Source organism: Argiope bruennichi, chromosome 9 (genome assembly GCF_947563725.1).
Source record: "Argiope bruennichi chromosome 9, qqArgBrue1.1, whole genome shotgun sequence".
Lineage (NCBI taxonomy): Eukaryota > Metazoa > Arthropoda > Arachnida > Araneae > Araneidae > Argiope > Argiope bruennichi.
Window position 1 is genome coordinate 4,820,680 of NC_079159.1, and position 14,971 is coordinate 4,835,650.

Here is a 14,971-nt window from a genome sequence, read left to right on the forward strand (position 1 = left end):
GAGTTGCACTTTGTCATAAAGCAAATTTTTTGGTCTGCAATTACTATGCAGAGAATTATATTTCTCTTTCTGACTAAATTTCTTACTAATAACAGAAGATAAGCAATCCTAAAATAAAATGAAAAAGAAGACGATTTTCAAGTAATGTGAAATGAAGGGCAGGCAGCATTTACTTTTTTCTTGATAAAAATATACAATTTAAGGGAATACTTGAGATTTAACCCAAATTAACTCATGAAAGTTAAAATGCAGTAACATGGCTTAATGAAATCAAAATTTCATAAGATCTAGATGAATTAAACTTTCACAGTTAAAATTTCACTTAATGTCTAAAAGCATATTTTCTCTGCTTAAACTACCTTTCTAAAAACTACTTTATACTAATAGCCATTTAAAGTAGGCTAGGATTATTTTAATCATAAGCACAATTCTACAAATATAATTCTTTTTTTAAGGAAATGCATAATTTCAGCATTAAGTAATACATTCAAATGAAATAATATTTTACAGCTGTAAATATGAATTCACTACTTTTCTACAAGTGAAATTATATGAAACACATTATAGTACATACAGCATTACTTAATTATCAATACAAATTATTAAATAAATCTAGTAAGGGAAAGATTTATATCAACTATAAGAGAAACAAAAAAGCAAAAATAAAAAAGCCAAATACAAAAGTATGAAGCATAACATTTCACTTGAATAATTTGCAAAGAAAAATAATTCAGAAATAAAATAATAGAAATTAATTTTAATTGAATTCTAGTTTTCTATATGTAAAGCTTGTATGGATAACAATAGTGGCATAGCAAAAATATAAGATGCCTAGATCAAAGTATTATTTTCCACTTTCCTTATCATATTTAGCCAATATACCAATTTCCAATATTTAGCCATTTTACCAATATTTTTCTACAGTAGATCTCAAGAAACTGATTAAGATAAATATATATTCTGTGCAAGAAACTGATTAAGATAAATATATATTCTGTGCAAGAAACTGATTAAGATAAATATATATTCTGTGCAAGAAACTGATTAAGATAAATATATATTCTGTGGTTACTGTACTGTATAACAATTATTGATTTTTTTAAAGGTCATATCACTTGATATTTACACTGCTAATCATCTTTCTAATCAAATTCATAACACATTTGTCTTCTTTGAACAGGAAGACACTTTATTATTCAATAAATCTCGTTAGCTATTCATAATACAAGCATTTATATTATGAAATCCTTGACTGCTTCAAAGATGTTATAGCAGTAAAAAAAAAAAAATCATTACAGGAACCTATAAGATTTTTTGAAAGAATTCTTTCATAAAACTGTATATAACCAAGCTGATAATAATGAAAAAAATATATTGATAGATAAAGATTATAACAGGAATGTATAATCCATTATGAACTTAATTCTAACCTCAAATATGTATGAAAATTTCTTAAAAACTGCAAGAGAAATTGCAAAGTATTAAATCATGATCACAGAAGACATTTAGATACTTCATGTGTTCATTTTTTTTTTCAAAATACAATAGAAAAGGCTAATATTAAAAATTTAATATAAAGATATGCAAAAAAGAAATTTTAAAAAACATTTCTCTTATATTCTTTTGTATTCTTATAATAATATTTCTTTTATATTCTTATAATAACATTTCTTTTATATTCTAACATTTTATTTTCTAGATAATAATTAGATGAGAGTAAAATATAATTTATAAGTGAAGATAATGATAAGGAAAGAATAACATACTTAATTCCTTTTTTGTCAGAAAATAAAATTTTCGGACCCTTTAAATTACCTATATGATTACTCACTTTTATCTTCCTTCTTCAGTTACAAATTTAGCCACTGCAACTTAAAAAAAACAAAGAAATAAATAAGCTGATTAAAATGAAACATCAGATTCATAGAGAGAAATGAAATTCAAACGAATATAAAATGTGAGCATTCTGTGATAACCCAATAAAACTTATATTTAATTGAAGTAGTAAATATTTAAAATACTCAAATAAAATACTTTAGATGAGAAAGAATTCACAAATTAATTTTAAAAAATTATGTCTATTAATGATAACTAGATACGATCAATTAATTAAAAAATTGAAATCTTATGAAATACATATATACTTATGTAATACATAAAAACCAAAAGTTGCAAATTTAAAATATATTATCAACATCAGAAACCATATAAGAACAAGGCATATTATTTGTGCTCATAAAGATCAATATCTTTCAACTAAGATGTACTTTATTTCCTAAATAAAAAGAAAAGAATTATTATATTATTTTTGCAAAATTATATTTCTTTTGTAGAAATTTAGAACTCAATAGAGAGAGAGAGAGAAGAAGAAGAGAGTCCAAGAGTCAATTCAAATGGAAATTTTAGCTTGAATCAAAAGTTCATTTATAGATCTTTTAATTTTAAATAATTGTTTAAAAAGTAATGTTTTAAAAATGTATAAGATTAATTTTTCCTTAATACAAAATAAATTATTATATTTTCAAAGAACTTTTTCAATAAAAAGGCATATGCAACTCTTTAACTTAGATTAAAATAATTATTCTTAGAACATAAGATAGATTTTGAAGCAACAGGTAGAATGGGTCTAATTTTTAAAGAATGGTTGTTGCAACCTAATTTAAAATCTTTTTTTCTTTCCTTTTAAATTTCCAATTCTAAATGCAAAAATTTTGACTTATGAGATTTTTAAAAATTAGATCTTGAAGTAAAACACATAAAAAGCACATAACATGAAAAAGAAAAAATAAATTTTTAAAAAAATTTGCTAATATTATCAATTAATGCGAGGCAATTTCAAATGAAGGAAAAAAAATCGAAGAATGTTTTTAGTTTTCTTTAGATTTCATAGTTTCAAAAATACCAAACATCTTCCAAGAACCATTGCTTATTAGAAAAAAAAAAAATTAGTTTCCTTACAAAAATGCTAGTTGAATTTCAATGCCAAATTGTTTTATACTAAATGACTGTGGCAACTAAATAGTTATCTTGGAATATTAGTTATCTAATTTCAAAGAAATATACAAAGCATAAATTGATTTTCATGTCAATTTGCCTAAGGACTTATATTCATGACAGACATATAATTTTATCATTCTTGAGGCTTTATTGTTATTGGATTTATCATGCCCATATAGTTCTTCTTTAACATAATCAATTCAATGTATGCCATTGGTGGTTATTTCAGACTTAATGGGGAAAGATGGAAATAAGGAAAATTCAATTAATACTAGGAAGTGAAATAAGATATGCAGGTAAGAATATTTTAAAAAGTAAACAGAATCATTTAGCATCAATTCTCTTAAGTAAAATATTAGAGAACTTTTATTAACAGATCTAATAAAATATTCACTGCACTGCAGTAGCAAAACAAGATTTGAAACAGAGAAATTAAAAAATTTTATATATAAAATGTTGGGACAAAAAAGAACAACAGCTCTTGGAAAGAACAAATGATAAATGAAATTTTCATTGCTGGCTTCCAAAACAATGAAATTTAGAAAAAAGAATCACAAACAATGAAACAACTAATTTATAACACTCAATTAATCTAAATTTTACAATTTAAAAATATTTTGTGTGCATATTTTACCTTTTTTCTTATATATGATGTAAACAACTTTTAAATTCCAAAATAAATACAAAACATCTTAATACACAAAGAAAGACAGCACAAATTCCTTTTTAATTATAAAAGTCCAGTGAATTAAATATTATATTTGCATTATTTAATGATCAAATGTAATGTGGAATAAAATTAAATAATAGTCACTTTTGATTAAATTCCAAAAAAAAAAAAAAAAAAAAAAAAAAACTTTTTTAATTAAGTTTTAAAAATATAAAAGATGCATATAAAAACTGCATCTAAAATGCATATAAAATATAAAAGATGCATTGAAAATGATATGTTCAAAAACAAATTTTAAAAAATGTTAAAATTAGATTTAAAAAAACTATAATAGTAACAAGATTACAATAATAACTTTAAAAAATTGTTAAAACTGTAATGGTATAAATGTGTAATGCATAACTAAAATGGTACAACTGTAAAAATTTTCTTTATATTTTAAGATGGTGCCAAAATCATTTTTTGCAGTAACCTTTTTTTTGGAAGTCATGACGGTGAAACACTAAATTTTTTATTCCTTTTATTTAATTATAAAAGTAATTAAAACTTTTTTTAATTCTTTCAAAATGCACATTTCTATCTTCTAAAAATTATGCATATGGCAAACATGGTAGATCTAAATCTAAAATCGGAAAAGTAAAAAGACAACAGACATATATACACTCACATTAATTTTATAGAGAGATCAATAAAAAGCAATGCTTACTGCTAAATAGCTAAATTGATTAACCCTTTATTTGGTGCCATTATTTGCTAAGTAGGAATGTGTTCCCATTGGCTCTTATGGGAGATCTACGGTTCCAAATGTTTTGCAATTGTAGATATATTTACATGGATATTATAAATATGTCTTCGTACACAAAGTCTGGTTAATAATTAAAATAAATTTCTACAAATTATTTAAATAATTTTAAAAATTCTAAGAACTTGTAAATTTGTATATCCTATCGACTAAGTATGTAGACTCAAAAAATTCTTTATTATAATATTTAACCATTTGCAAATTAAAGGGTAAATTCCTAGTTTTCTTCATTGCCAAATTACATTACACCATGAATGTTCCACACAGACTCCATAACAAAATCCACAGAATACAAATATGTTTTTGCATGTTACTGTTCAATAATTTCCATACACATTCTATTGCATCAAATGGCTGTTTCTAATTCTTGTACAGGATTAATGAATGCTCTTTATTAGCTTATAGCGTCTTAAAAATAATAATTTCATGCACATTTGGCAAAAGAAAAAAAACCTAAAAGGTTCAAAATTGGTTAAGATGCAAATCAGTGCATCGAAATTACTTCTAAAATGTATTCATTCACATATTCATATGCATAAAAATCATACACATTTAATCTTTTGAATTGCAAGCAAATAACAGTTTTAGATTGATTTATGTTAAGATGCATAATACAAAGCATGTTTGAGTTTTTCATATTTTTTATCTTGTTTTTTAATCAGTTGTGCTAATTTAACGTTTAAATCATATAATAATTTACTTATTACATTTTTTTAAATAAAAAATGGAAAAACATTATTTGAAAAACAGCAGTTCTTAACTAATTACAATGAATTTTAAGTTCAAAATTGATATTTAAAATTATTTACCCTGCAGTTTTTATAAATAGCAATATCAAATTACACAGCTAAGTTCGGGGGGGGAGGAATCATGCAATGTAGTACTAATATAAATTGCTTATATTCGTTCCAAACTTTTAACTATATTACAAAATATGGCAAATTATATACATATAATACTTAATATATAATACAAATATTTATGAACTGTCATAAACATACACAAAAATTATATAGTAAAATACCAACTTCCGTTTTGAATTTATTTTGAAAAACTAAAAAAATGGAATACTAGAATATACTGAATCATATCAAATAATAATTAATCAAAAATTAGAACATTTCTTTAGAAAGAATTTGCATATAAAGAATATTTATATTTACTTGCAAAAATCCTTATTAAATAATTACTTCAATGCTTAAAATTTATTGTAATTTATAAAAATTCTGCATAAGAATAAGAACACACCTGATAAAATATCCCCCCATTAAAGTTATATGAGTTAGGAATTACAACAAAAACTTAAAACAAATAAATGAAAACCTAAAATTATGTAACTCATTCTCCTTTATGAGAATATAAAAAATGAAACTTAATGCTAATAGTACTTTCAGGAAATGAAATATTGATATATTTAGGAAACTAATTAAATTTTGCAGCTTCATAATTTTTAATTACCATCATTAAAAATTTTATTAGCAAGTGAATTGGCATACCTGTCAACTACACAAATGTTTCTAAAAGAATGTAAATAAAAGAATACTTCATAAAATAAATGTGTTCATATAAACAATAAAAAAGTAACCAAAGTAGTTTCTAAAAATTAAACTGTTGTTCAATTTTAAATAGGAGACTGTATACAAATTATGTATAATATAAAATAACAATAAAATTCCTTTATTTTTTGCAAGTGAACTAGTATATCTGCACGTTTAGTTTAAACATATTAACTTACTTAATTCAATGCAAAAAAAAAAGGAATTTTCTGCAATATTTTCAAGCAATAAGTTTTAACTTTTTAAACAATAATTTCTTTACTTGTAATTAAACTGTTTAAATAGAAATATATTTAAAAAAATATAGGAATAAAAGTAAATTGGTTGCTATTGCTTACTTCAATAAGAAATAGGAGGGAAGCATAATTCCTATTTTTGGAGAATTACATATAAATATCAATACTATACCAAATAATAATTCTAACTCAAAGAATGTAGAAAGTTACATGTGATCTCATCAATGGAGAAGATACAATATTTGCTTCTACAAGTTTCACAGATAAAGAAAAAGCTCCATGAAATTAAACACCTTTCATTTTAAATATACGAGTTTTATTACACAGAATTTATTTGTTAGTGCTGAATGTGTTAAAATGTGTTCTTACATATCAGGTCAATAAAATATGTTATTAGTGACAGTTTAACAAAATTTAATGATATAGACATAGCTTACTTATACTGTCAAACTGACAATAGCAGTTATTGAAAAAAAAATTTCTATAATTGTAAGTTATACTAATTTTATATAAAAATCTGAAAACTCACTTGAAATAAGGAAACAACCACTTCATTTTCCACATTTTAGTGTTTATAGCAAAAAGTTTCAAGGATTGCAAGCAAAACCTGAAACAATATAGAAATTTTACTTTCAAACAAAATTTAACTTTTAAAAATGTAGATTATTCAATGAATAAATTCTGAATAGTTAATAATTTTTCATTCCAACTATAACCGAGAAGAGAGCAAGAATTAATTAAAAATGCAAATATCAAGGCAGGTTTTCATAAATGAAATATCATAATTTATCAAAATTTATGTCTAATTTTCAATGATAAATGTACACTGTAAGTCAGATTTCAGGAAACAGTGTGCAATAGAAAAGATTTATGTCTTGGAAGAGACAGGATAGTTATAAAGATAATAAAGTAACATCTGATTTGCAAATATTTTAATAAAAATAAAAATTAAATAATAAGGATTTACCCAATTTAGAAATCTTGATAGAGAAATTATTTAAAACCCTTCTAAAAACATTTTGGCATGCTACTTATACAAAGATTTAGATAACCTTGAATATTTAACATAGAAACATTTTATTACAATAAGTAATACTAATAATTACTGTATATTTCTATACATAATCCAAGAATTATTGGAACTTTTTGTAAAACAAAATTATTGGAGTAGACTTACATACAAATTTGCAAATTTTGCAAAAAGCATTGGTAAATTTTCACTCATCAAGCGCAAGCAATAAATTTCTAAATATTGTCGAATACAGCAATTTTTATTTCAACAATTTGTATTTCATTTCAGTAAAAAATTAATTTTAAATTAAATGAATTTTTTTATGAAAATGAATTGTTTTATTTATTAATGCTGGTCTATTGTATCAGACAGAAGATTTACAGAGGAGAGCAAAACAACCATGATATTAGAATTTTCGAAAGATGAGATCATCTATAGTTTGAAACTGGTTGTATAAGAATTTCTCTTCCTTCTCATTTTTCCAAACAAAAAATAAAATGGCACAGAAAATAAGACTAATGCATATACAATGATCATAATAGAAAACAGCAAATGAATGTAGGAAAAAATGTGCCACTTTCAGATTGAGTTATTAAAATTAAATCTATTGTCATATACATCAGGCATTTTACTTTACAGCAACTTCACTGAAAAATATTCCAGCTGTATTACCTGCTTGGCAATATTTTCACCTTCAACAATATAAATTTAAGAGTCACATGACTTTTTTTCTCAATTATATTCAGATTTTAAATCTTGGGTATATTTTTGAAGTAAAAATACACTCTTGTTATATATTCAGTAATTTATGATAAATGCTTCAAGGGCTAAAAAAATTTTCAATAATTAAAACACAGTAAAAAAGTGAAATTTATACATAAATATTCATATATTTATATAGAAAAAAAAGGGAATATAAATAGGATTTATTATTTGAAATAAAATATATCCATTTGCATAAAATTATTTCACTTATAATATTTTAATTACAACACCTTTCTGCTCTGCAAAATTATCCTGAATACCAATTTTAATCCTAAATATAATTCATAAATTAACATAATTAAAGTCATACAAGTAATAATTTAAAAAAAAATAAGGTGGAATTAAAATGCTTTAAATATTTCACATGAAAAGTTTAAAAATAAGTTAATCAAAAAATAAAATACTTTTTCATATATACTGATATCATTCAAACCTTTTTTTTTCCTTTTATACATGTCACAGTAAATTGAAGTCATGCCCTTTCCATTAGCAATATAACCTTAAAGAAGAAAATAAAATTAAAACTGAAATCAATCAAAAAGCTGATATGACAGAATATTAAATAATATAGTCGTATACATAAGAAACTTACAATTTCTATGAATTTTAAATTATGATTTTAGGTTCTTTCTCAGACTATTAAAAAGATAGATACACATTATTACAATTAATAACTCATAAATGCAATCAATAATTTTTATATTATTACAATAAGTCATTTCCTTCAAATTTTAATGGGTTTAAATAATAATCATAAACTAAATTATCTTTTTTTTTATTGGTAAAAAAGACCAATATAAAAAATAATTCTATCAAATTTTATTACATTCCGAGTTATTCCTAAAATTTACAGACAGAGCAGACATTATTCCAATACTAATTGAAAAAAGCTCAAATTATATCTTCTTTAGAAAAGAGATAAAGATATTTATATTTTTTTTCAGTATAACAGGAGAATAGAGCATCATGTTCTCGTCAAGGTACAAAAGTTTCAGTCAAAGCTATTAATAAAAAGAAAAAATTTTAAAGAAAGCTCGACACATTTGGTCACTTATCTTTATAATAATAATAAAAAAAAAGTTTTAACTTGATGCCATTCGACGCCGTGTACCGTGCCGCTTCTGTTGCATGGTCCTTTTTACACTTCAAAAATGACTATTAAAGGAATTTAATGACATTACAAAAGTTTTATTATCATTTGCATTGCGAATATTTCATCATTTTTTAAAATTATTATACCAAAAAACATAGCAAAAATATTAAAGAATAAAATTAATGATATCAGAACATTAAAAACCATAAACAAAAAAAGCACAAAAATTACAACCATTAACATGTGGTAACTGCTAAACAAAAGAAATGTAAAATTTTAACTATAAAATTCTCGTTTTCTGTTCTATTTTTTTAAGAAAGAAAATGAAAATGTAAATAATATTTTTTGATCTACTAATTCGTGCCATTAAAATTTTATAAATATCATCCTAAAAATTTTTAAAGAAGAATATTCAAGAGTCTTTCCTTTAAAATTGATTAATTATGTAGCTTTGAAGTAGATTATGTACCTATTAGAGATTTATCTCATTTCAGTTGCTTTATCTGAAATTATCCTCTGATACATTAGCAAGAGAAAAAATAAGATTCCGAATAAGATATAGCTTTTAAACAAACATAGAAAAGATTTGGAAAAATTTCTTTTAAAAGTTGAAGAATACTTTTTCTAGCTTATGCTGCAATATATCTCTTAAAATTTAAAAGCCTCCACATGAAACGAAAGGAAGGAAGGAATGAGGTTTGTTTTCCGGCGTATGCTCCTGAAAGGATTCTTAGCTTGTGCCGCGTTAACAAAAATCAAAACTCGAATATCACAAAAAAAAAAAAAAAAAAAAATGAAACGAAACTAATTCAAAACAAACTTTTTTCAACACGAAAGTTTACTTCACTTCTTATTGCTTGAACAAAGCTTTATTCGGTACTTCTTTTTTCCAGAAATATTAATGAAATAACTATAAACTGAATAAATATATTTTAAGTAACAGTCAATACGAAAAAATAAATTATTTCAGTCTAAGCAAGGAGGCTCACAGGCACCTTAAAGATAGATTAATTTATTATCAAAACTTTTTTTAAAATTTATCTGCTCTCAATCTTATCAGTGAAGTGTAATGAAATGAACAAAATATTTACTTTTCTGGAATCGTGCGGATTTTTAAATGTTCTTGGGAATTTATCATCTTATTTAAGATGATTTTCCTTTGTAAAAATCTGTAAAATTTCACTTCTTCTTTTCATGATAATTTTTTTAATGGAAATTATTAAAATTTATTAGTATTCCTCATAATAAATGTAGTTAGTAATGGATAATTCTCCAGATAGTTCAGATAATCTACCCGTCAAGAGACTTCGTTTTGATGACGACGCTCTTCTTTCCGACAGTTCGAATTCCAAAGCAGATATTAGCATATCAGAATCATTACCAGATGAACATCTTAGACCTTCATTACCATCATCGAGCAATTTGGAAGATGATGATTACGATGAAGACTCTCCCCTGGAAGATCAAGAACCTAGCACTTCTTGTTCTATAATGCTTCCAGCGCCGCCGACTAACGTTTCTAATGAAGAACCGCTTTCGTCACCTCCACCACCAGAAGTGGACAGTGATGATACGAGTCATCCATCAGACTCTCAGCAAAACAAAACGAAGGAACAATTAGAAGAGGAAGAAAGAGAAAGAATGCAAGTTCTAGTTTCAAATTTTTCTGAGGATCAACTCAATAGATATGAAATGTATCGTCGATCTGCATTTCCAAAAGCTGCCATTAAAAGGCTAATGCAGTCTATAACTGGTAGTTCTGTCTCACAGAATGTTGTAATAGCTGTTTCTGGCATTGCAAAAGTTTTTGTTGGAGAAGTTGTTGAGGAAGCATTGGATGTTGCAGAAAAAAGTAATGATACTGGACCATTGCAACCAAAACATTTACGTGAAGCAGTAAGAAAACTGAGAATGAGAAATTCCATTCCGACCAGTCGACCAAAGCCAAATATGTTTTTCAGATAATTCTTAGTAACAGTTTTGTACTAAAATTCAAATTTTAATGCGTTCTTCATTATAACTACTGTGCAGTTAAATATATTCAAAATAATCAAGTACTTAATGATAATATAATCTGAGAGAGATCAGCATGATCTAATGTGATTTGGCAAACAACTTTTACTATACACTTTTCTTACTTTTTTAAAGAAATTTATGATCTGTACAATTTAATTTTAATGAAATTTTAGTTGTCAAGCAAAATTAGAATCCAATCATTGGAAGTAGTTTGGAAAATTCATACAAATTACTAATCTTTATCATTTCATGTATTGATTCCATGTAGCTTTAGGGATGGAGTCGAAGACATCCTTTTAAATAAAAAATTAGGAATCCAAGAAAATATTCATACTTTATTTCCTCAATCTAATATTTAAAAGAAAAATTAAGCTCATTTAAAAAAAAAAAAAATATTCACCTTTTTTTATTTTATATGACAAAAAATGAATTTAATTGCATTAATGTGTTTACTATTTATACAAATTAAAATGTGTATATTCTACAAAATCAGAGCAGAAAATTCTGTTTCTGAATATCCCCTTTAAAACTTTCTCCCTTTTTTTAGTTTAAAAGAAGAATGTTGTTGTTTTTTTAATACTGTGTCAAGGTATATGAAAAACAATTTTGTTTGGTAGTGTTGTTTGACATTAATATAATAATATGAAAATTATGTATAGTAGCTTAATTAAAAATATAAATAATTGTAATGAAATGAAGAATAACATACTTTGTTAAAATATTTCAAATTAATGACTGGTGTAATCCCTCTACATGTTGTGTACATAGCAACTGAGGTATGCAAATTGCCTCACCTTCTCATATTAATGTAATCATTTAGTTGTTCACTGAAATTAGTAAATAATTTTTCTGAGAAATAAGATTACAATTTTCATTATGTTTTATTTATTTTTAAAATTTATACTTTCATATTGTATAACTTAGGTGATTTTATATTTCTTATATTTAAATAAAACTCATAAAAACTTTTTGAAAATGTATACTATACTTCCTTTTGGGACTTTATTTTTCTGTCATAAATTGTTAAAATATAAAAAAAATGTTTATAATATATTTACTGATAGATTTAGGCATTCTGGGCTGAAAGCAATGCACATTGGAACCTTCCTTTTTGATAAACTGATCAATTTAACGCCACAACATTTTTTAACTTAAGCTATTTTTTATCTTAATAACTTTTTAAAGTATTTTATTTATTTATTTTTAATATCTATATATGTCATCTATAAAATGACTAAAATAATAAATTTCTTGAAAAATTAGACACAAACATTAGATAATTATTTCTTTTTAGATGTATGAAAATAGTTAATTACAGCAGATTATAAAGAATTTATTTCTCTTTCTTTAACTATTTGTTTCTATGTTTTACCATTTATGTATATTCAAAGACAAATATAGTTCCTGAATAAACATAAATAGTTTTGTTAATTATAGACAATAAGTGGCAGCATGTGTACTGACCAAATTTATCATATGAATTGAATTAAATATATATTTAGTTATTGGATTCTTATTTCGAATCAAAGACCATTATATTGATTGATATATTGTTAGCATCATCATAGTATTAGTTTTTCATCTCTTTAATGGAAAAAGTGTCTCTAAAATTTGATTGGTCATATCGATTGCTTATGTTATCTAAAACATTAATCTTTTCCTTTGCCTCAAAATCCCTAATATAACAAATTTTATTATATATACAACAAGCTTCAAAACATTTTATTAGCATTCAACGTCTCTTATATACTTAAGATTATTTTGTTTTGTACCATTTGTTTAATTATTTTAAATTTATTTGTAGTTGTAGTTTGTATGAAATTGGACAATTTGCCATCTTGCATTCTACTTGTAAGCATTGTCTTAATTTTAAAAAATTGATCAAAGCTGTGAGAGTTTTTTTTTTTTTTTTGAATGAATAAGCGTTTTTATTTCTCTCTTAAACTTTCTTAAATTTCTCATGTGACTAGCATAAATTCTTTTTTTTTTTTTTTTTCATATTATTATTTAATGAAGCTTATAATGTTTTGCACAGTTAAGCAAGAAGAAACTAATTACAAAACTTGAATTCACTTGAAACATAACTTAAAACATTACATCACTTATCATGATATCAAAGAATGAGCTGAGATTCATTATTCAAATTAGCAAATGCTGTTTTAAACTTGAGCAAAGTTATACCATTGTCTGGCTTGACTTTCATAGAGCAGCTAGGCAGGCTCGTTGACATAGATTGTGAATTTTTCTTATACAGGTATGAACCATGTAACTCCATATGTACTATTTGTTCATATACCAGACTACATTCATGAATTGTATGTTTCTTACCAAAGTTCATTTGCACATGGTAACTTAAATCGTGTATTATCTAGTTCAAACTTCGTTTCCCTTGATATTTGTTGTGATGGTATGTGCTTTATAATTTTTTTATTATCAGGCATATAGTTGTTAAAAGCTGAAATTTTGGTAGAAATAAGATTAAAAAAAATTTCCTTTTGATAATTGTAGAGGAGTATGCAATATTTAAATATTAAAATACAAGAATTTTCTAAATTTTTTTATTTGAACTATAAATTCTTTGTTTGTGGGTTTCTGCATTAATTTGTTTCTCAGTGAAACCACAACAATAAATTACATTATAATTATTTTATTTAGGAAACTACTTGTATCAACTTGATAGTATTATATAAAAATTTATGTTGAATCACATTTTAATCATGTTAAGCATTCATTTTTTATCCTACTGTATTGAAAGCAAAGATTTGCTCATTAAAATAATGTTTAATACTTAAGTTACCAATAAAAGTTATATATTGTGCAAGAAAAAATACAATTAAAATTGGAAAAATTATAAATTGCTTTTTGAAATTTTCCTGTTTGGAAGCCAATACTATTTTTTTTTAACTCAGCAAAGATATATTCTTTACTATTTTTTACTGATAATTCAAAATACTAATATATTATTGTTGCTTATAAAATGTGAAAGACTGTCCAATAGGGTGAGACGAAAAGGCCTTAAAAATTATTTTTTAGATTTTAATTTGGTAATAAGTGCGGAAAAGTTGCCTTTTGGGTTCAAAAACAGTATTAAAAAATTTGGTTGTAGTATTACATTATCTTGAGGTGCTGCAAAGAGCTTGAAATTTGTAAAATAATTGAAATTTTTAAAAAGGGCCTTTAAAAATTTTTCTTCGATGTTAGTTTGGTGGCGATAGTAGTGAAATATTAGCGTTTAGGTTCAAAAAGAATTTTTTAAAAAATTCTGGTTGCAATACAACAATATTTCGAGGTGCCGAAAAGAGCTTAAATTTGTAAAAAAATTGGAAAATTATAAACTTTAATGGAAAAAAAATTTATGAATTTTTCGTTTGTATAATGTTACAAAAGATGATTTTAAATACATACATAAGCATTACAATTGGAAAAAAAAAAAATATTTATTGCAAAGTATAATAATGAAAAATATTTTTATGTCCAATTTTGTGTTTCTTGTTTCTGTATCCTTAATGATTACAAATGTTACAGCTGCAAAAATGTTTGTTCTTACTTCATTGCCACATTCAACATTTTTTTTTTTAGTTAAATTTTGGCATATTCAGATGTGAGTCAATTTTTGCTTTTACGAATCCTTCTCTTGCGATTGAACCACAGACATTTTGAGCCGATTCGACCACCAGTCTTCCACTGAAAGCACGTGACAAGTAAGCTAGGGAAAGTCGATGACCGAGTTTTTATACTATTTCGTTCAACTTCAAATGCCTTCTGTATAAAGTTTTAATATTAAACTGCACAGGCACTTGGTAGTTTTATCGCTTCTTTTCTAT

The 14,971-nt window shown here is 24.5% G+C and overlaps 1 protein-coding gene and 1 long non-coding RNA gene across 2 annotated transcripts; one reads left to right on the top strand and one right to left on the bottom strand.

The window, feature by feature from the left end:
* Positions 1-1,616: 1,616 nt before the first annotated feature.
* LOC129984487 (uncharacterized) lies at positions 1,617-9,870 on the bottom strand. Its single transcript, XR_008785491.1, has 4 exons — positions 9,751-9,870; positions 8,472-8,537; positions 6,791-6,868; positions 1,617-1,871 (listed from the first exon to the last, which is right to left on the bottom strand). It is a non-coding gene; the product is annotated as an uncharacterized LOC129984487 (long non-coding RNA).
* Positions 9,871-10,226: 356 nt separating this feature from the next.
* Positions 10,227-12,447, top strand: LOC129984485 (transcription initiation factor TFIID subunit 11-like). The gene has a single exon (XM_056094376.1). The coding sequence runs from the start codon at positions 10,392-10,394 to the stop codon at positions 11,094-11,096; it is 705 nt and encodes a 234-aa protein (XP_055950351.1). The 5' UTR covers positions 10,227-10,391; the 3' UTR covers positions 11,097-12,447.
* Positions 12,448-14,971: the final 2,524 nt, after the last annotated feature.